Source organism: Dipodomys spectabilis, unplaced genomic scaffold (genome assembly GCF_019054845.1).
Source record: "Dipodomys spectabilis isolate Male_0828 unplaced genomic scaffold, ASM1905484v1 ptg000051l, whole genome shotgun sequence".
NCBI classification, from domain to species: domain Eukaryota; kingdom Metazoa; phylum Chordata; class Mammalia; order Rodentia; family Heteromyidae; genus Dipodomys; species Dipodomys spectabilis.
Window position 1 is genome coordinate 7,578,539 of NW_024870728.1, and position 21,220 is coordinate 7,599,758.

General features: G+C 42.4%; 1 protein-coding gene across 1 annotated transcript in view; it reads left to right on the forward strand.

The window, feature by feature from the left end:
• The window catches only part of Serpine2 (serpin family E member 2), a 67,657-nt gene that overhangs the window by 25,151 nt on the left and 21,286 nt on the right, over positions 1–21,220 (forward strand). The window contains exons 2-3 of the mRNA XM_042679251.1: positions 15,745–16,025; positions 20,347–20,574. Of these exons, the coding sequence (XP_042535185.1) occupies positions 15,767–16,025; positions 20,347–20,574 (487 nt within the window). The 5' untranslated portion in view covers positions 15,745–15,766. The remainder of the gene's footprint in view (positions 1–15,744; positions 16,026–20,346; positions 20,575–21,220) is intronic.

Consider the following 21,220-nt stretch of genomic DNA (forward strand, 5'->3'; position numbering starts at 1 on the left):
CTCTTCTTACTGCTGAATGTGGGTTTCCTTGCCCTGCACCCCAGCTGACTGAAATAGGAACATGGACTATTGCGTTCCTGCTTGATTAAAGCCCACATCCCCAGTAACAGCTGCCAAACCCCAGTCAGCACAGCTCAGGAAAAGCATTGCTGTTCTTTGCAGGGCCCAAAGCGTCCCTACTGATTGGCTCTCTTGTCAGAAAGAGGGTATCCCAGAAGATGGTAGGACCTCCCTAAGGTGGCCTGGGGTCATTTGTCACAGGGTGACCTTAAATCCCTAATTCCTAATAATTCCTAATTCAGCACTTCCTCTGTGAGTCTCCTTTCATCTTCTGCTGACCATACAGGTTTCCCCTGCATGAGAGATGTCCGCAAAGTTGGGGCTCAGGCTCTCTTTTGCTTAGCAAAGCAAGGATATAACTGGTTTGCAAAGTTCCCAGGGCATAAGCACAGTGGTTGAGCGAATCATTTAGAGTATATGTGAAGGTTTATAAATGGGTTTTTTTTTATTCCCTCTCTTTACCTGGAAGTTCTGTTTCCCAAACCTGAATGATATAGCTGCTTTGGTTTAGCAAAACTGTACAGCCTGTGGAGAGAGGGCAGGCAGTGGGTGGGCAGGAGGGCAGGCTGCTGAGAGGTGGTGATGGTGCTGGTGTGTAGGCCTGGCTCCCTACCGCTGCTTCCTGGGGAGGATTTCAGGTATGGGGGGTTGGACAACTGCCCAGCGATTCAGCCCCATGCTGACACCTTCCTGATGCTTCTTGCTGGCAAAGGAAGCTCAGCACAGTGCAATGCCCGCCTCCCCATCTCTCATTCCCCACGACCTGAAGGCACATTTGGGATGATCTACTTGTTATGGTACACCCTCACATCTGAGCTTTGATTTCTGGTCACAAGCCCTCCCTTCAAGGATTGACAGAAGCAGGTCTTGACTTCTTCCTCTCCCACACAGAAAACCACCATGGAAACTGCTGTCGTCGATACAGCCATTGCTTTATCCAGAAGTAATCTAGGATTTCGTGCCGAGCAGAGTTGTCACCATGTGACTCGGGGAGGGCGGGAAGAGGTGCTCTTTCTGTGTGGAGTATGGGGACTACTTGTGAGACAGGTATGCCCACATGTAGTAGCATCCCTGGCTGCCACATGCCAGAAGCTACCAGCACCTCCCACTGCAGGGTGACAACAAAGATCTCTCTAGCCATTTACCTGATGCCCCCGGGTCAATGTGACTCCATCCGTTGATGAAGACCTGTGCACCTAGACTAACAAATCCCTTCCATCCCTTTGTAACACCATGATCACTTGTTTGGCGACTTCAATCCAGGTAGAAAAGGGCACTGTTTGTTCACCTTTTCCTTTAAACTCCATCATCAGAAGTGATAGAACACATCAGCCGAGAGCCTGGCTCTCCACTTCCATTGACTTCGCCAGATCTGTCCCATCGGAGCAGGTTGTTTAATTTTTTGGGGGGGTGGGGTGGTTTCATCCATTTCCATCATCTGTAACATAGAAATACTAGTGCCTACTTCTTAAGTTAAAAATTAAACTGCACATGATAAATTATATAGGTCTCTAGGCATTGACACAGGTGAGACTAAAGGAAGGGTATTCCTAGGAAAGGATCACATAGGTGCAATAGCTATGTGCATCACCTGACCATACAAAATAATATTTATTGCTGGGTGCCAGTGGCTTATGCCTGTCATCCTAGCTACTCAGGAGGCTGAGGTCTGAGGATCACAGTTCAAAGCCAGCCCAAGCAGGAAAATCTGTAAGACTTTTATCTCCAATAAACCACCAGAAAACTGGAAGTGGTGCTGTGGCTCAAGCAATAGAGTGCTTACCTTGAGCAGAATAGCTCAGGGACAGCATCTTGGCCCAGAGTTCAAGCCCCACAAACTGACCAAAAAATAATATTTATTTAAATGAACTCCAGGAGGTAGAAACAAGAGGGTTTTTTCCCCCTTTGGTACTGTTTTTGTTTTCAGTTTCTTTTGTTTGTTCGTTTATCTGTCTTTGGGAGAGTAACCAATGCAGCAGTAGTACTTACTAGACACTGTTGAAAATGAACTAACTATGCAACTTATGAGGAGGGATGGGGGGAAAAACTGGGAGAGAACCAGGGAAGTGGGAGGGGGGAAGGGAGGATATTATCTAAAAGAAATATACTCTATCTGACTTAGGTAACCGTAACCCTTCTGTGTATCACCTTTACAATAATAAAAAAAATTAAGCTACATAATGAGTATAAAGCTCCAGGTACAGAGTCATTTAGTCCATTTGGGCTGCTATAACAAAATACTGTAGACCAAGTAGCTTATAAACAACTGAAATCCCTCACAGTACCCGAAGCTGGGAAGTCAGCACCATGGCCGGCGAGGTCTTGCTTTGTGGTGTGTAAATGGCACCCTGGCTGTTTCCTGACATGGCAGAAAGACAGACTCCCCTTCTGAGGTCTCTAACGGAACTAACCTCATGCATGAAGCTCTTCCCTTGTGATCCTCACACACACACACACACACACACACACACACACACACACACACACACATACACACACGTCTCTAACGGAACTAACCTCATGCATGAAGCTCTTCCCTTGTGATCCTGTCACACACACACACACACACACACACACACACACACACACACACACACACCAGCAAAGACCCAGCTTCTAATGATAATGATATCACTGGGGTTAGGTTTGACAATGGACTTAGGGAAGACACTGATAATTTAGACCATCCCAGTAGGTATATATTAAAGGTATACAGTGATGGCTATTTTTCTGGAATACTGAAGGGTATATTTTCTAAGTTTTAAGTAAATTAGAATTGGGAAAGAAAAAGCTTTTGTAAGAGTCATTGATGCTGCTTGAAGTAGTAATGGGATATTTTCCTTGAATTACAATTTTAAAGAAATTATAAAAACTATAATTGCTGTGATTAGATATTTACCACATAGATTGAAAGACACATAGACCGATCAGGTCAGTCATCAAAACAGAGCCACCCTTTGCCCAACATACCAAACATGAAATGGTCTGTGGGTTGGAATGGATTATAACACCCATTGGAGTGTACCTCATAGTATTTATCAACTCTCTCATTCCAGGAAATACCATTTGTGTTAGTTTTCCACGATCCTCTAATTTAGCCCCTGTTTTATCTCTTCTCTACTCTACCATGTATCCCTCAGTTGATCCCTTCTATTTGTCTTTTTATGAACAGAAAGGAGTGTTATTTGAAGTAATGTGTTCCATTATGAAACTTTGAAAAAATGCAGAACCATATACAAATAAGAAACAGGTATAAAGATAATATCTTGATATCTGTTCTTTTAGTCTTTTTTCTATTCCTATGTATCATTGTTACAAAGTCAACTGTAAACAGTTTTCTTTAAATAATTAATGTATGTCCAGCACTAGGAATGCTAAGGCAAGAGGATAGAGAGTTCAAGGCCAGACCTTGTCTCAAAAAACCCCTCTAGGTTATCTTACTACATTTGTACGTTTGTTTCAGTGGTAGCTATAAGAGCTTAGTGACACTATGTTAAGTAGATCTCATTAACTATTCCTTATTGTTGAATGGCATGGAGCCATGTTCTCCCAGAAGCAGCAAGATTAAGTAATACAAATGAATCGCTAGGAAACACATGCAGGCAAAACCTGAAAGGGCATGGGAGACCTTAAATAGTTGCATCAAGACTAGGAATCAATGGCTCTTGGTCTCCTGGGAGGGAATGGTGTGTGTAAACACCAGCAGAGTGATGCTTAGGGCCCATTAAGAAAAGTAGGTGTCATTTCCCACTGAGAGTTGTCCAGAAGTGACAGGTACAAACCATTAGCAACAAAGCACGCAGGAGCTAGAGGTTAAGTACCAGAGCTGGCAAGAGGCTGCCCACAGTGTCCCCTCCATTGGACATTGAGATTACAACTAAAATCGCCACTGTAAGATTACCTACTTGCAAAGAATATTGCAGTGATTTTACTCCAAAAGTCTTTTTTTTAATCCAGATTTTTTTGAATCCTATATTAATGGATAGAAGGGGTATTGCTGTTTGATAAGTAGGTGTTAGTGTTTTTTTTAAATTAACTTTGGTTAACTGTGTTAACCAAAGATTGTCTCAGAGAAGTCATTATCAGTTTGCATTTCCAACACTTGCTATTCTTTTTTTACTAGCAGCCATCTAGAAAGCATAGTTTTCTCATGTTTGAATCAAGGGTCCACAGAAAACATCAGTGTTAGGGACACATAAAGGACCACCAAAGTCATGTTCATGATCCAGCCTTGACAATAGACTGAATCAGATAATACTTCAAAATAGGATTTTTTTTAATGTATCTAAGTTCTAATATAGATAAAAAGAATTTTCATTAGGAAATGGAAAGACTTGGAAAAAATTATATTAAGTGAAGTAAGCCAGGCCCAAAGAAACATAGGTCCCATGGTTTCCCTTATTTGCAATAGCTAGTATATGTCTGAGACAAGCAGAAAAGGCCAGATAAGTTGATGTTAGGTGAAATGAACCCCAAGATAAGTATTCAAATGTTTTTTTTCTTTCATGCGATTGTTTCTAACATATTTATAAGATGATTTCTTTGTTGTTTTTGTATGTCCCTCCCCCACGGTATAACCCCTGCTCTCACTGTATTTGATGTTATAATTTGTGGAGGGGAAGGGAAAAAACAAATTGTTTAAATAGGGATATAGATGGACCCATTGCAACAATGAGATGTACAAATGTACAAGTTGTTATGTCGAAAAATGAACTTTACAACTTTGGTGGAGGGGGGAGGGAGAATGGGAAGGGAAAATGGGAAGGGGAAACAAAGGAGGCAACAATGCTTGATAAGAAATGTACTCATGGGCTGGGAAGGTGGCTCAGTGGTAGAGCACTTGCCTTGCATGCCTGAGGCCTTGGGTTCGATTCCCCAGCACCACATAAGCAAAAAAAAAAAGAAAAGAAATGTACTCATTATCTTGCCCATGTAATTGTAATTTTTTTTAAAAAACGAATTTTCAGCCAGGCACTGGTGGCTCATGCTTATAATCCTGGCTACTCAGGAGGCTGAAGTCTGAGAATCGAGGTTCAAAGCTGGCCTGGGCAGGAAAGTCTGTACAACTCTTATCTCCAATTAACCATCAGAAAACGGGAAGTGGTAAAGCACTAACTTTGAGTAAAAGAGGTCAGGGGCATTGCCCAAGCCCTGAGTACAAACCCCACAACTGACCAAAAAAACAAAACAAAAAAATCATTTCATTACAGTGTTTATGAAACACCATTATATTTTTCCAAAAATACTAAAACTAAAATTAGTCATGCAATATTGAGAATAATCTTTATGTAAAGTATTTTTTATTTTGGGGCTGGGAAGGTGGCTCAGTGGTAGAGTGCTTGCTTTGTATGCATGAGGCCCTAGGTTCAATTCCTCAGCACCACATAAGCAGAAAAAGCTGGAAGTGGTGCTGTGGCACTAGCCTTGACCTGAAGAGCAGTTCAGGCCCCACTACCAGGAAACAAAAAAAAAAATTATTTTTTAAAGATTCAGAACCACTGGTTAATATCTTTAATTTTTGAGGCATCTCTTGGTTGTTGAATTATGAAATCATCAGTTTAAAGCATTACATTTAATTACATACATCATCTGGCTGAAAAACATATCTTCAAGCTAACTGTTAATCATTTTGGGGGGGACCATACACCTCCACTCCACCATCATCAGCTACCCATTCTCTCCTAGAGCCAGAAATACACTAGCATCATCTTATTTTTGATCTGTGTCAGAAGTAGTCTAAGGAAACTATAAAGATACAGGGTTTCATCAAGGTAGTAATGGGTTTGAACCTTTTATTAGCCTAGTCTTTGAGACTTTCTTAATGTTTTGTTGAAATAAAAATCAGATGGGAAGGGGAAACAAAGGAGGAGGCTACAATGCTTGATAAGAAATGTACTCATTACCTTGCCCATGTAATTGTAACCTCTCTGTACAGTATTTTCACAATAAATAAAATAAAATAAAAAATAAAAATAAAAAAAATCAGACTAGTTTAAGCCTTGAGATTAAGGACGACAAAGAAAGAGAACCAACATTTTTCGAGTGGTCTGTTACCATTCAGACACCACGGTAGTTACAATCTGTCTTGTTTGTGCTTAATTAATTCCCATGGCCACCCTGAAGTTAGGCCTTCAAAAATGATAATGGAGAAGGAGATGAGGGCATTACTCAAATGGTAGAGTGCTTGGGTAGCATACACAAAGCTCTAGGTTCAAGCCCCAGCACAGAAGAAAAAAGGAAAATGATTGAGGAGAAAGCAAGTTTGATAAAGCTTGTGAGAGGCATCAGATCCCTTGGTCAGATGGTAGAACTGAGGCTTGAACCTTGGGCAAGTTTTCTCTGAAGCACAGAGGAGAATAAGATAAATGTTCCTAAGCTTCCATTTTAAAAGGATGACTAAAAATCCCAATTGTGTTCTCTCCTGCCAGATGGAACAATATATAGATGGAATGCACTTGGATATCAGTTCAAATGTATTTTCTGATGAGATATGCTTCATTTTAGATATCTTTGCCATACATTTTAATAGGCAAAAAATTTTCCCTAAGCAGTTTTAGGCTTGCTTTTGGCAAAATTAATTAGTGCTATAGATTGAGCATACACATCCATTTTAAAATCAGATAAAATTTTCAAAAGTTCTGAGGACTCTAAATGTGTCCCTAGTCACCTGAAATAGCATGTTTTAAAGCCATCAAACTGTCATGCCTTTGGCATTTTCTGTTTGTCCTCCCTAAAGTTATAAAGATATTGACAAAATTGTACACTTCCTAGTGCTATCAAGACAGACTTAGTTTACTTGTTCAACCCACTTGGTTATCTTAAGAAAATGTGGCAGCATTTAGAAAATGAAGAGGGAATTTGGAGGACATATTTTAGTAGCGTTTATATGGATTTCAGTGCATAGTACAGATCAGAGTTCTCTTTTTATCCTCATAGACCCACACATGAAACTTAACTCCAATTACCTATGCACTTACAGTTTCTGTCACTTCAGTAATTTCTGTCACATCTTCATGGCTCAACTCCTCAAGTGTCTCTAGACTGCCTCTAACCTAGTGTACCCTTCAGAGTTGGTCCTTTGCCTATTGGCACAATCTTGGTGAGAAATATTTGACCTAACTGTTGGGTAGTGTGTTCCTATTTCAGACCATTTAGAAGTCTCCATTTGACAACCTAAGACCTTTTTGTATATCTATATCTTTGTGAGGCCCTGTCAAGAGACAGCATCCATCCAACACAATCTGATATACAGGGGTTTTTTTTTTCTACCTACTGCAGCTGTTCTAGAAGAAATACTCAACAGGCATAGTAATAAGGGAACTTTGATTCCAATAACTAGGATTATATAAACAAGAGGACCAGAGGGATATCAGCACTTTGCCAGTACCCGAAAAAAATGTCTGTTTTCATCGAGAGGAATCAGAGCAGAGAAACTTTGCTACTCACCTTGTTACACTGTGTCTTCGTTGTTCATTCCAGGTGCCTGTACCGCTATGATCCCACAACAGTGGGCATGAAGGATGGGCATATGCAGGAGGATGGCTGGCTTCACACGTTAGTGATATTCTGATGGTCCTATGATCTTAGCCCGCTATTAATGCCAGCTGACCTGCCTTCCCCACCTCCACACACATCTTTATATCACCTGGTAGACCTTTGTGGTCTATACAATCATGAGTATGCCCTCAGTCTTTAAAATCTGATTTAAGTATATGGCTATAGTCCACAGCCAAATGAAATTTGTTTGATTTTTTTTTTTTTTTTGGTACCGCTGATACCCACTCAATGTCCACTGTTGATTTAGGCTTTGTTAGGTGAAGGTGCTCAAGTTGTGGTATCTAACTGCTGCTTCCCACTTAAAGGAGCCAGAGCTCCCCAGACAAGAAAAGACTCTACCCAGAGAATGGGAAATGGCAGGCAAAATATGGGAACATCTTGCCAAACCAGAAATTAAGGACGTTGGGAAGACTGTAGGATCATTGGGAAAGATGTGAGAATCAACCCGAGACTTATTTTGAGCTTTAATTCTTTTTTTTCTTTTTCTGGTCCTGGGGCTTGAACTCAGGGCCTAGAAGCTTCCCCTGAGCTTTTGTACTCAAGGCTAGTACTGTGCCACTTGAGCCACAGATTCATGTCCTGTTTTGAGCTTTAATAAGGACTAATTTTTACAGTGGATCAAGCTTCTTAAAATGCATTGAAAAACAGACACAGTTCATAATGTCACAAGAGCAAAACCCTGTGGTGAAGTAAAAATTTGGACAACCAACCCATTATGAATGAAAAACTGTGTGACATGAAATGAATCAAGCATTTATCCTGCCTTTGCTTACACAAACAGAACCTGGGAGCAGCCAGAAAATTGGTCATGGAAATTTTCTTTCTTTAGAAATAAAATGAATGAAGAAAAGAAGTTAGAATTATAACAGCACCTACTATTTGGGAACCATGTGAGAAAACATGGTTGAGCATGGAGAGAGAGAGAGGGGAGAGGGGAGGGAGAGAAGGCGAGCACTGAAGCTGAAAAGCAACACTTTCTCTTTATTCTAACACAGTATACCATACCCCCATAAACTGTTTTTGCCAGCAAAGAAAGCTGACTGGAATCTTATCAGCCAATGGAGTATGGGTCAGCAAACTTTGCCTGGTACAGACCAGATGGTAAACACTTTTGCTTTTGTCTTTTGCAGCTAGGCACCCTGTCAACTCTGGCTAGGGTGCTAATGAAGAAATAGTCAAAGCAAAAAAGTGTGGTCAGATCCAGCCCTCAGGCCATGGTTTGCGTACTTCCCCATCCCCACACTCTGTTCTGAGTCTGTAACTACTACTTGATACCAAATACAGGGGTAGAGGGACTGGTTAAATAGTTCATCTGAGTGTAATCAGCAAACTCCAGTGATGAGATCACTATAGGACCAATCACATAGTTCTTCAAGGAAAAGGTTCCTAGGGACACGTTAAGAATAAAGCAAGTAGGGGACTACTTAAATTCTTTCTCTTAAAAGGCATATCAACCATTTGTAATACATGCAGTTTACTTAGATCCTGATTCAAAGAAGATAGAAATCAGCTGGAGCTGTGAGTGTAGCTCATGGTAGAACGCTTGCCTAGCATGTGCAAGGCCCTGGGTTTGGTCCTGTCACTGCAAAAACCAAAAGACAATCAGGACAATTTGAACACTGACTGGATGGTTAGCATATTAAGTAGTTATTCATTTTGCATTGGGATAATGGTACTGCAAATGTATATTTTTTGTGTGTTTTTTTTGGCGGGGGGCCTGAACTCTGGGCCTGGACACTGTCCCTCAGCTCTTCAGCTCAAGGCTAGTGCTCTACCACTTGAGCCACAGAGCCACTTCCAGCTTTTTTCTTTTTGCTTATGTGGTGCTGAGGAATCGAACCCAGGGCCTCATGCATGCAAGGCAAGCGCTCTACCACTGAGCCACCTTCCAAGCCCCTGCAAATGTATATTGTAAATCCCTAAGTTTAGGTTATATGTTTATGTAGGGGGAAAAAGACTCTGAATCCTCCCTATATGAGGTCTAAAATTTACTTGAAAAATAATTTTTTGATTTTACAAGAAATAAAAGGAGGCATGAGTTGATTATTGTTTTATCTAAATGGTGAACACTTTAGGTTTATTATATATTTGCATGGATTTAAAATCTGTGATATAAAGTTTAAATATTTCTCCTCAAACATGTTTTAGAGTGATCGGCCTGGGGATAGAGTACTTTAGCACTCCTGCCCTTCCCCCACCCCTCCAGCCCAGGTGAGAATTGCCTGGCTAAATACTGGAGTCAGAGAGTTTGTAGTAATTTTTTCCCTACAACTTCACCTGCAACTTAAATAGAGCAGAAAGACACTGTATTATTTACCTCCTGTATTATATAGGTAAGGTCGCAAGTAAGCTCCATCTCTGTGAGGATCTCCTGGTCCTCACTGTCTGCTGGATTGTCCGTGCTTCAGGTCTGGTCATAAGTGCTTATGCACTCAGGCTGGTGATGAGCAGCAGCTGCTGGAGTGAGGCAGCGGGGCAGAGCAAGCAGCAGCAGTTGGAAAGCACATGTCTGGCCCCTAGAATGGTAACTATACAGCAGCAGGTGAGAGAGAGAGAGGAGAGAGAGAGAGAGAGAGAGGAGAGAGAGAAGCTAGTGCTACCAGAACTTCTATCTTTTTCATTTTTTTTCCTGAGAATAATTCTAAATACAGAGGGACATCTCTTGACTTTTAGTTGACTAAAATATTTTTAGAACACTCAATATTCCAAAGCAAACCCTAGGCAATGGGTTAATCCCAGAGGTTCTGCCTCTGACTTAGCATCAACCAGCAGTAAAGCACTAAATTAGACCCTCCAGCATCAGTGTTCTAAAGCCCATGGTGCTACTTTCTATGAGCTCCTTGTCTAGTTGGGAGGAAAGAAAATGTACTTGGAGAATGACTCAAATGAGAGGTGCAGCAGGATGCTTTCAGAATTCAAAGAAGGGGGGTGAATAACCCATCTGGGTCAATCAGGAAAAGCCGAACCCTGTCTGTGGAAGAAGTTGCAGGAAGCATTGGAGGAAGAAGTTACAGGAGCATTGGCATTCACTGGCGGATGATGAGAGAGAGATGCAAAGAAAATGCCAAGGCCCATGCATGCAGAGCAGACCCCTTTGTGGGGGATGTTAGCAAATTTGCAGAGTACTGTCCCTCTATAACCCTTTCAGGCCATGAGGGTGTTCTGAACAAGCAGGTGAAGATAGAATGCTGTTAAAGGTAGGGCAATAAAATGCATTAGAGGACAGGAGCATCACCTGTGAACAAGTGCCACTTGACACTGTCGGTGTGGAGGGTGTGTTCTTGCGATGGCTGCCGTCAGTAAGTGGTGTTTCTGTAAGTATAGGCATACATTCTGAAGCTGACATTTGCAAAAGGACCACCTGTTACTTTCTACACTAAATCCTGCTTAACACTCACAACAGTATCCAGTTCAGAAAGAGTCTTCAGGCTGGACAGGGGAAAAGCTTGGAGTAGGAGAAACAGGAATTATGTGGGAAAGAGAATTCCAGCATTTGAAAGACTAGCTTTATTAGGAGACTGTGATATGATTTCCTTTAGTGGTGTCCTCAACTGTATACGTGTGTGTGTGTGTGTGTGTGTGTGTGTGTGTGTGTGTGTGTGTTCTGGTATAGAGCTTGTACTCAGGCCTCTTGCTCTCACTTGACTTATTTCACTCAAAGTTGGTACTCTACTATCAGAGCCACACCTCACTTCCAGCTTTTTGCTGGTTACTTAGAGGGAGAAGTCTCATGGACTTTTTTTTTTTACCTAGCCACTGGCTTTGAGCCACAGTTCTCAGATCTCAGCTTCCTGAGTAGCTAGGATTGCAGGAGTGAATGAGTGCTACCCGGCTTATACACATTTTTTTTTACTATTATGAAAACATTATACAAGAAGAGGATTTATGATCATCCATATCAATGCTGCCCAACCCATTTGGGCAACACATTCTTTTATATGAAAGCTTGACGTGTAATTTCTCTTAAAAATGAAAAGAAACAAGGGGTTACTGTGTTCTTCCTATTGTGGGAATTTTCCTGTTCAAAGATGAAGTGCTTGGGGACCTGGAAACTGCTGTTGTTTCTGATGAAAGATAGTCTTTTTAGACATGAGACAGTTTCACTATTCGGATGTACATAAGCTGAAAGTAATTTCTGGATCAACGTCTACTCTCCTGGGCACCATACTGTAGAGAGAAGTAAAAGCTTATTCTTAGACACATGTACAAGGCAAGTGAGTTAAGACCAGTGAGCATTTGGCCAAACAGAAGTTATGCCCAGGACATCAGTCAAAACTAGCTCTGGTTCCAGATTATGCACAGCCCCGACCGAGCCCCAGTGCACTGTTAGGAAACTGCATAGATATTTCTCAAAAACATCCTGAGTCCAAGAATCCCAGAATAACAAGCAGCATCTTTCCCTGCCGTCATAATGAAACTGTTCTTCTAACAGATTTTCCTAACCAGACAAAATTTTGTTAAACAAGATAGCTATTTATTTGGGAGACTTCTTGCTAACCCAAAGAAATTGGAGCCATTAGATTTCTTCCCCTGGTCCTTTATTCCTGTTTCATAAAACATATATATATATAATATATATAACCTATAATAAATACATAATATATAATAATGTGATTCATGTTTTATATATATATATAAGATAGTATTTCAGCTAGTAAGCTTCCTGCTACTAGTTGCAGAACCAATTTTCGTGTCCTTTATGCCTTATGTATATGAAAATTCAACTATCTATTTAAATGTTCACTAACCCAGGACATTTCTTTGGAGAGCCCTAGCCAGCTACAGGTAGCAGCCAGAATAAACTTGAAATGCAGAAGTCAGTAATGGAGATCAAGAAAATTGGCACTGGTCACTGGCCATTTGTCATAAAGAGTGCACAAATTTGTGATCACTTTGTGGTATATTAAATTCTAAAGAGGAAATGTATTGCCTGCAGGCAAGAGAGAGAGAGGAAGAAAGAATCCAGCTCTTAGATGAATTGAGTAAAACTGCCATCGTCAGGATTTGGGAGCTCGCCAGGGTCCCTGGGACTCCAAGCAACTCAGGGGATTGTCATGACATGCCAGTTAGAGGTGCCTGAGTCAAAAAATGGGCCACGCTGGCCATCCTAAAGGCCCACGTGGGAGTGTATGTAGGTCACTTACACGTCATGAATTTAGAGTTTACACAATTGTTTTACAACTAAGTGCTGAAGAAACACTGGACTGTTCTGATGGGGCTTTTTGTTTGTTTTTCAAAAGTGCTTCTTTTGCAATATATAAGAAAAATTGCTACATGCTCTTGAGCTATGGCCTTAGCGGCTCACTGCACTTGGAGGAGCCAGACAGAGAATTCTATGTGTGCCATCATCCTAGCCCAACCCAGTGCTGGCCATTTCCTTGGAGAAAGTTTGGAGCTGACAGAGAGGCTCACAACTAACTAAACAGAACAGTTCTCTTAGCCACAATCAACAAACAGAATTTTGAGTCAATATGGAAATGAAAAAAAGTAAAAGCAGTGCTCCTAAGCTGTGGGGTTTAGGAAGGGTTGTTTTGGGTTTTTTTGTTTTGCTTGTTTATGCCAGTCAGGACCTGGGCACATTAGCTTTTTCACTCAACGCTATCACTCCTGCCACTGAGCCACACCTCCATTTCTGGCTTTTTACTGGTTCATTAGAGATAAGGGTCTCATGGTCTTTCTTGCCTGATGGCATGAGCCACCAGAACGCAGCTAAGCAGTAGGGTTTAATCGCACAAGTGTTTATTGAACATCTGTCATGACCTAGCGTGGGAAGTGCAGGAAGTGAGCAAAGGAAAACAGGGAGACAGTTTTCCCAACACCGCCCTACATTGTTTTTCTCTTACCGGATCACCTGCCTCTTAAAACACTTCCCTCTGTTTTCACTCACTGGAAATCCTCCTGTCTTCCCACACATACAGACACTGTCATGGGGAACAAATTGGCTCCACGGGAGATGGGTGCCTAGCAAGACTCAGGCCTCTAAGGCACAGACCAAATTAGCAGCAGCACAACTCTGCCTTTGTTTATGCCAGCTGCTACTGTTAAATTCTTACTTAATGGAAGTATTTGTTTTTCCATAAATACATGTAAATTGCCTACCTCTTATTTGTCAGAGCCAAAGAGAACCCTATAAGTGGTAATCAAGGAATGGAGCTTATTTAAAGCAAATCACTATAATTGAAAATTCTGAGTACACGTTGTACCATCTTCATGGTTTATGAATTTGCCAATTGTTTCTGCCCCACCATTGTAGATTTCAAAGTTGCTGCTGAAATTTATTTTAATTGACAGTTGTGTACTTTCAAAGGTAATATGCTTATGATAGAAGAATTGTGTCTATAAACGCAAAGATTCTTTCCTTGTTTACTAATCAGCAGTGGTGCCTGGTGTTGGTGCTACTGGTTCACACCTGTAACCCTAGCAACTCAGCAGGCTGGATCTGAGGATCAAGATTCAAAGCCAACTCGGGTGAGAGTCTTTGAGGCTCTTCTCTCCAATAAACCACCGCAAATAAATGAATAAATAGCCCAAACAATAACAAAAAGTGCCGGAAGTAGAGCTATGGCTCAAGAGGTTAGAGTACTATGCCTTAAATGAAAAGCTAAAAGATAGGGCTGGGAAGGTGGCTCAGTGGTAGAGCGCTTGCCTTGCATGCTCGAGGCCCTGGGTTCGATTCCTCAGCATCACATAAGCAAAAAGAAAAAAGCCGGAAGTGGCGCTGTGGCTCAAGTGGTACAGTGCTAGCCTTGAGCTGAAGAGCTGAGGGACAGCCCCCAGGCCCAGAGTTGAGGCCCCATGACCGGACCCAAAAAAAAAAAAGGAAAGAAAAAAAAAGCTAAAAGATAGCACCCAGGCCCTGAGTTCAAGCTCCAGTATGGGCACAAAAATAATGGTGACTCTTAAAAGGAAGCTCCTTTCCATCCGTGCACACTGGCCTCTACTGCAGCACACTCTTCCTCCCCAGGCCTTCTTCCAGACTGTCCCTCCATCTGGCATACCCTTCCTGACCCTGTCACCATCCAGATCCTGTCACCTGCATCCTGCCACAGAAATGGCTCCCAAACAACTCTCTCTAGTGTCACTGTCCTTTTTCCCTCTGTTCACTCTCGTCGGGCACAGTTTTTATACCTGTTATTTCTTGCTGGTAGCTTTTCTATTTCTCCCTCTGGAATAGAAACTCCACAAGGACGGGTGTCTTACACATCTCATTTACAGTTAGTTGATCCTTGGTCCTCAGAGAGCTGAGCATGGTGGTTCCCAGCTTTAATCCCAACACTTGGCAGACTGAAGCAAGAGGATCACAAGTTCAAGACCAGTCTATTTTACATACATTGGGACTGTTTGAGGAAAAAAGGAAACAACTAAAAATGAATAAAGGACTTACCATATGAGAGACCATTGTGGATAAATGTTGGTTGAAATGAATGAATGGAAGGGGTTATGAGAATTAGTTATTTTAGTAGAGTGCTTGACATAGTAAAAACCCTACAAACCTGTAATCCTAGCTACTCAGGAGGCTGAGATCCAAGGATTGTGGCTCAAAGCCAGCCTGGGCAGGAATTATCTCCAATTAGCCACCAAATAGCCTGGAACTGTGGCTAAAGTGATAGAGTGTTAGCTTTGAGCACAAAAGCTCAGGGACAGTGCCTAGGCTCTGAGTTCAAGCCTCAGAACCAACACCAAAAAAAAAGACAATAAAGTGAAATATGTTTCTTTCCCATCCCTTCTGCCTAAGCACTGGGTATGAATGTTGATTCTCTCTCCTCTTCACTGTGTTCATGAGCATAGCACTCAGTTACATGAATACAGTAAATATACTTAATGAAGTATCTTGCTTTTGTGTTCATTTAAGAATAAGCCAGGCACCAGTGGTAATCCTAGCTATTCAGGAGGCTTGAGATATAGGCATCCTAGTTCAAGCCAGCCCAGGCAGACAAAATCCATGAGATTCTTACCACCACTTATCCAGCAAAAACCTGAAAGTAGAGCTGTGGCTCAAGTGGTAGAGTACCAGCCTTGGTTAGAAAGCCAACTGGGAATAGAAGATCCAGAGTTCAAGACACAGCAATGGCACAAATATATATATACTCCATGAATAATAGAAAAAAAATTATCTCTATTTTTCAGGCAGTCCTTGCTGGAAGGAACCATGAATTGGCACTTTGCCTTTGTCCTCTTGACCACAGTGACTTTGCCTTCTGTGTGCTCCCAGTTCAACCCTCTGTCCCTGGAGGAACTTGGCTCTGACACAGGCATCCAGGTTTTCAATCAGATCATCAAATCACGACCTCATGACAACGTCGTTGTCTCCCCCCACGGAATTGCATCCATCCTGGGAATGCTGCAGCTGGGAGCAGATGGCAGAACAAAGAAGCAGCTCACGACAGCCATGAGATACAGCGTGAACGGTGTGTATGTTCCCAGCACCCACTGCTAGGGGGCGCCCTGAGCTGGAAGGGGCATTTCAATCTTGTCTTAAAGCTTCAGGAGGCAGAGCATCTAGGAGGGGCTATGCAGTGGGCCAGTCAGTCTGGACTGAACTCAGGGAACTAGACTCTGTCTGGTCTTAGTTCTTGGCTATTGGACTCCATGTCAGCCTTCAGTTCTCTCGTGCTGCTAATTTCTCCCCTCTAAAGAGAAAATACCCAGTCTCACCCACCTCCAGGGTGGACCTGGCAGAATTGCAATGTATTGGGCATGTCCTGGGATAACATGTCAGCAGGAAGTGTGGCCAGGAGCCCTGGGAGGGAGCTGTCCTGGGTGGCACTTGTGGCCGAGGTCACATGCAGCTACATGGGTGATAGATTTTCATAGATCTGCAAATGTGCCCACATGAACACCAGCAGGTATGAAAAATGAGGACTTGACCTGATGGCAATTTCCTGATACAGTGATTACCAGCTCTGGGAAGGGCACAGGGAACATTTCTTTTAACTTTTCTCTTATTGCTATTGTAAAGGGGATACAGTTACATAAATCAAGGAAAGAATGTATTACTCGTTGGACATTGTCACACCTTTCTGTCTGTTGCTTTGAAACCTCATATAAATCAAACACCAAAAGTTACAAACTGAGTTGCAGCTTCTGGGTGTAGTAGTGCACACCTGTAATCCCAACAGTCAGGAGGCTAAGAGAGAAAGATCACAAGTTTAAGGCGAGCCTGGGCTGCATAGCAAGTCCTTTTCTCAGTAAATAAAAAGATACGTTGGCCTCATGGTGTAATGGTTAGCACTCTGGACTTTGAGTCCAGTGGTCTGAGTTCAAATCTTGATGGGACATTTCAAGTTTGGGGAGAGATTTGAGAGAATGATGAAAGGGATGGCACTGATCAAGATGCATGGTCCTCAGAAATTGGCATGTTTCATTGAAATCCCTTTGTAAAACTAATTAAAGATAATAGTTGGAAGCAGCCCATATGTACCTCAATGGACAAATGGATTAAGAAAATGCAGTGTATATATACAATGGAATTTTACTCATCTGTTAGAAAGAATGGTAATATACCATTCATAAGAAAATGGAAAGACTTGGGAAGAACTGTTAAGTGAAGTAGGCCAGACCCAAGATAGAATGTGCCTATAAATCTACAAGTAAACACAATGGGTGGTAAGCAAGCAGTTCCAAGTGAATTAACTGAATAGATGCTTTGGAAAGCTTTAAGTAGTACAATTTTTTAGAAAGACTAAGTCAAAGCCCAACAAAATAAGCACCAAGAAATGGGTACTTACAAGAGGGGAGTGGGAACAAGGGGAAAGAGGTAAACAATGAATGGGGGAAGAGGGGCAAGAATGCAGTCCAGAATTTATTATAAGTACCACAGAATTGAGAAATGTAAGGGAAGGAGTGGGTTAAAGGGAGTTGACCATGTTGAAGGGGTAGCACGGAACAAGACGCATTGTGCTCATATACTGCTCTGTTGAATGACCCCTCCCTTGAACAACTACCGACGATAACAATTTAGACAATTTTTTTTAAATTAATGAAGGATAACAAAAGAACGTTAGTTTTATGAAAAGAAAAACCTGCTCATTATTCCCGATTCACTGTAAGTCCTGATGCCTCTCGGCATCATTTCCCTTGGCTGAGGCCATCCTACCAGTGTACATGTGGGTGGGAGGATTGCTTCTAAGACCTCTCCTTTGCACCAACATTCATGGTGACCTCCAAGAAACAAGATCCAGTTCATATTTCCAATGGGAAGTGATGAGGTAGTTGTCCTACCCTTGGTCTTCCAACGTTTCTAGGACTCTTGACTGCCCTGGCCCTGTCTCTGGAAGGCTAACACTGGAGAGGAAGGACATGACAGTAATTGGGGCCTCAGCCTCCCTCCCTTCATTGTCTTAGCTCAGCCTCCACATGCTTCAAGGCAGCATCTGCCAAGCTGCACCGTTGTGTGGACATAGCGGCACCCTTTGTATGAACATCAGCTTGTCCACCTGTTGGAAACAAGAAAGGCTTAAATTCCTGGAACATTCTCTTCCCCCCACTCCCAGCCCCCAGCACTTGGGAGAAGCTCTTCATGATTTAGAACTTCTCAGTGAAGTGCTACCAAAATGTGTGGTCTTTCCTGGGGCAGTCAGACCTGTCCGCCAGCTACCAGGCCAAAAGAGCAACGAGGGTCTTACTCTTGGTTTAGCCCTTTGTTTCTAGCCACCCTGGTTTTTCACGCATTAGTTCTGCAGTTCTGGGGATATTGTGTGGTTAGCCCACCAAACCTACCCCCACCCTTGTGTTTCTCCCTCAAGAATTTCTATCCATCATCTATAGGAGGGACTCATGTCAGCAGTGATTATCAGGGCTCAGCCTCTGAGTACCCGCAGTACTGATGCTCAGGAAGGAAGGAGAAAGGCCTGTTGGGGTGGTGGAGAAAGATCTCCCCTGTGCCCAGTGTCTGCAATTGGCCTTGGAAGTATCTTTCAGCCTCTGAAGGCTGCTGCTCCCTTACTTGTAAAATAGTTCTGCCCCACGGGACAGCCCAAGGGGGTGTGAGAGGTCTAAGAATTGCCCTTTCCTGCTGTGAAGCCCACCAGGCCCTGACCTTCCTTAAAGGATCTAGGGAAGACGCACAGCTATGTTTTCAGTGACAAGTCAGCTGCTCAGCACACCTCCAAGGTGACCTTGGAGGACGTTTCAGGACAGTGAAATTTAGCAAAGATCTCAAGTGATGAGAAAGGATGTGTAATTCAGTTCTCCATAGAAGCACATCTCATCCTTAGCACATATTTTTCTCTCTTTCCTGCTCCCAAATGAAATGGAGCATGTGTGAATGGCTCGTGTAGAATAAAGCCTATATTGCCATAAATTAATTTCTTTACTCTTGGAGCTCACTATCAAGTAAAAATCACACTGCTCTGCTTGGTGGCCCATGGCAATTTTTAATAGTCTTTCTAATGCTTATTTTATTCATTTCTTCTCCCCAAATAGAAAAAAAAAAGGAGAAATCATGTTGTTAAGTCATTGACAGGAAGGAAATAATGCTGAAGATCGTTAGGAGAATAAATGAGGAAGTTTGATTTATTTCCCCCACCCCCAATGGAGGAACATCCAGTATCCATAGTGACCCAAGGTCCAGATGGCTTCCAGGGTAAGGTCTACAACTGTGAAGGTGTTGGAAACAGCCTAACTAGGCCTGTTTTGATACAGAAGCACAAGTCATTGGGCAGGGGTGGGTTTGAACTCAAAGCCTTGTGCTTGCTAGGTATACACTCTACCACTTGAGCCACACACCTAGCCCTTTTTGCTTTTAGTGTATCTCACAGTGGCTTGAGACTGACATCCTCCTGCATCAATCTCCCTCATAGCTAAGCATAATGATGTGCACCACTAGCACAATTGGTTTTTAAGAGATTTCATTGTTTATTTTACTCCCACCTCTCCTTAAGAAAGCAGAAGATGCAGTTAGGCTCTTGGTACCCAGATTTACCCCACTTATGCTGCTCTTATTTTCTAGCAGAAAGGAGCTGGGGGAGGGTTGTTTGTTTTGCCCTGGTATTTGGGTTGTACTCAGTGCTGTCCCTTAGCTCTTTCCACTCAAGGCTAGCACTCTGGTTTGTTTGGTGGGTTTTTTTTTTTTTTTTTTTTGCTTATGTGGTGCTGGGGAACCGAACCCAGGGCCTCATGCATGCAAGGCAAGCGCTCTACCACTGAGCCACCTTCCCAGCCCCTGGTGGGTTTTTTTTAATGCACTTGCCAATTATATTAGACTTGAAAACATTGGGCAGATAATAAATTTACAGTTTCTATCTCTAATTACTACCATTAGTAAGTATAAATAGTCTAAATGTAACCAAACCATAGATATTTATTTCACAGCTTTCTACAACAAAGAATTCCTTCCAATTCTGATACAATTTCCTCCATTCACCTTAAAAATATTTATCTCATTTTAAAACATTAAGCTATTTAAATAACTAGCATATTGCTCATGTCTGCAGAAGAAAGAGATCAGTTCTTTCTGGTTCGACCCCTTGATAACACATCTGACTTCCTGTTCCATTCTCAATCTGTTGGTGGAGCGGGGTTGGGGTTGGTCGTTAATTGGGGAATAATTCCTTAATTGAGGTCTCACAGACCTTCCTGCGTGGGATTTGAATCATGATCCACCGATTTTGGCCTCCTGAATAGCTAGGATTATAGGCATGCACTGCTGGCGCATGCCTATTGGGTTTTTAAAACCCAATTTACTTTCATTCTTACATAAGTATTGCTATTTATTGGCTTCTCCATTAGGAGTAGGTAAAGTCTTAAAGAAAATCAACAAGGCCATCGTCTCCAAGAAGAATAAAGACATAGTGACTGTGGCCAACGCTGTGTTTGTCAAGAATGGCTTCAAAATGGAAGCACCATTTGTGACGAGGAACAAAGATGTGTTTCAGTGTGAAGTCCGGAATGTGAACTTTGGGGACCCAGTCTCCGCCTGTGACTCCATCAACCTGTGGGTTAAAAATGAAACCAGAGGTGAGTGGCCACAGTATCTTAGTTTGTGAAAGGAGGAATGAGGCTCCAAGATTCCCATGGGTGTGTTCAAGGCTAGTGGTCCCTCCACTGAGAATTACATGAGCCCAGGTGAACGCTGACCTTTCTGTCTTTCTCCACAGATTCCAAGATTCACTTCATCTGTCTTCCCTTTTCCTTCCTTCCTTCCTTCCTTCCTTCCTTCCATCTTTCCTACCTTCCTACCTTCCATCTTTCCTACCTTCCTACTTTCCATCTTTCCTTCCTTCCTTCCTTCCTCCCTCCCTCCAACTCTCCCTTCCTTTCTTCCATCCTTTCTTCCTCTTTCTCTCTTCCCCTTCTTCTTTCCCTTTTGTGTATGTGTGTGTGTGTGTGTGTGTGTGTGTGTGTGTGTGTGTGTGTGTTTGTGTTAGCTGGAAATGGGGCTTGAACTTAGGGCTTTGCTCTCACTTGATCTACAGCTCTACTTCTGGCTTTTTGCTGGTTAATTGGAGACAAGGGTCTCAGACTTTTGGCCCATGCTGGCTTCCAACAGAGATCTCAGCCTCCTAAGTAACTAGGCTTACAGGCATGAGCCACCAGAGCCCAGGTTGCCTTTCCTTTTCATGCTACTACTGCTCACAGAGCAGAATACAGCCTCTTCTCTGAT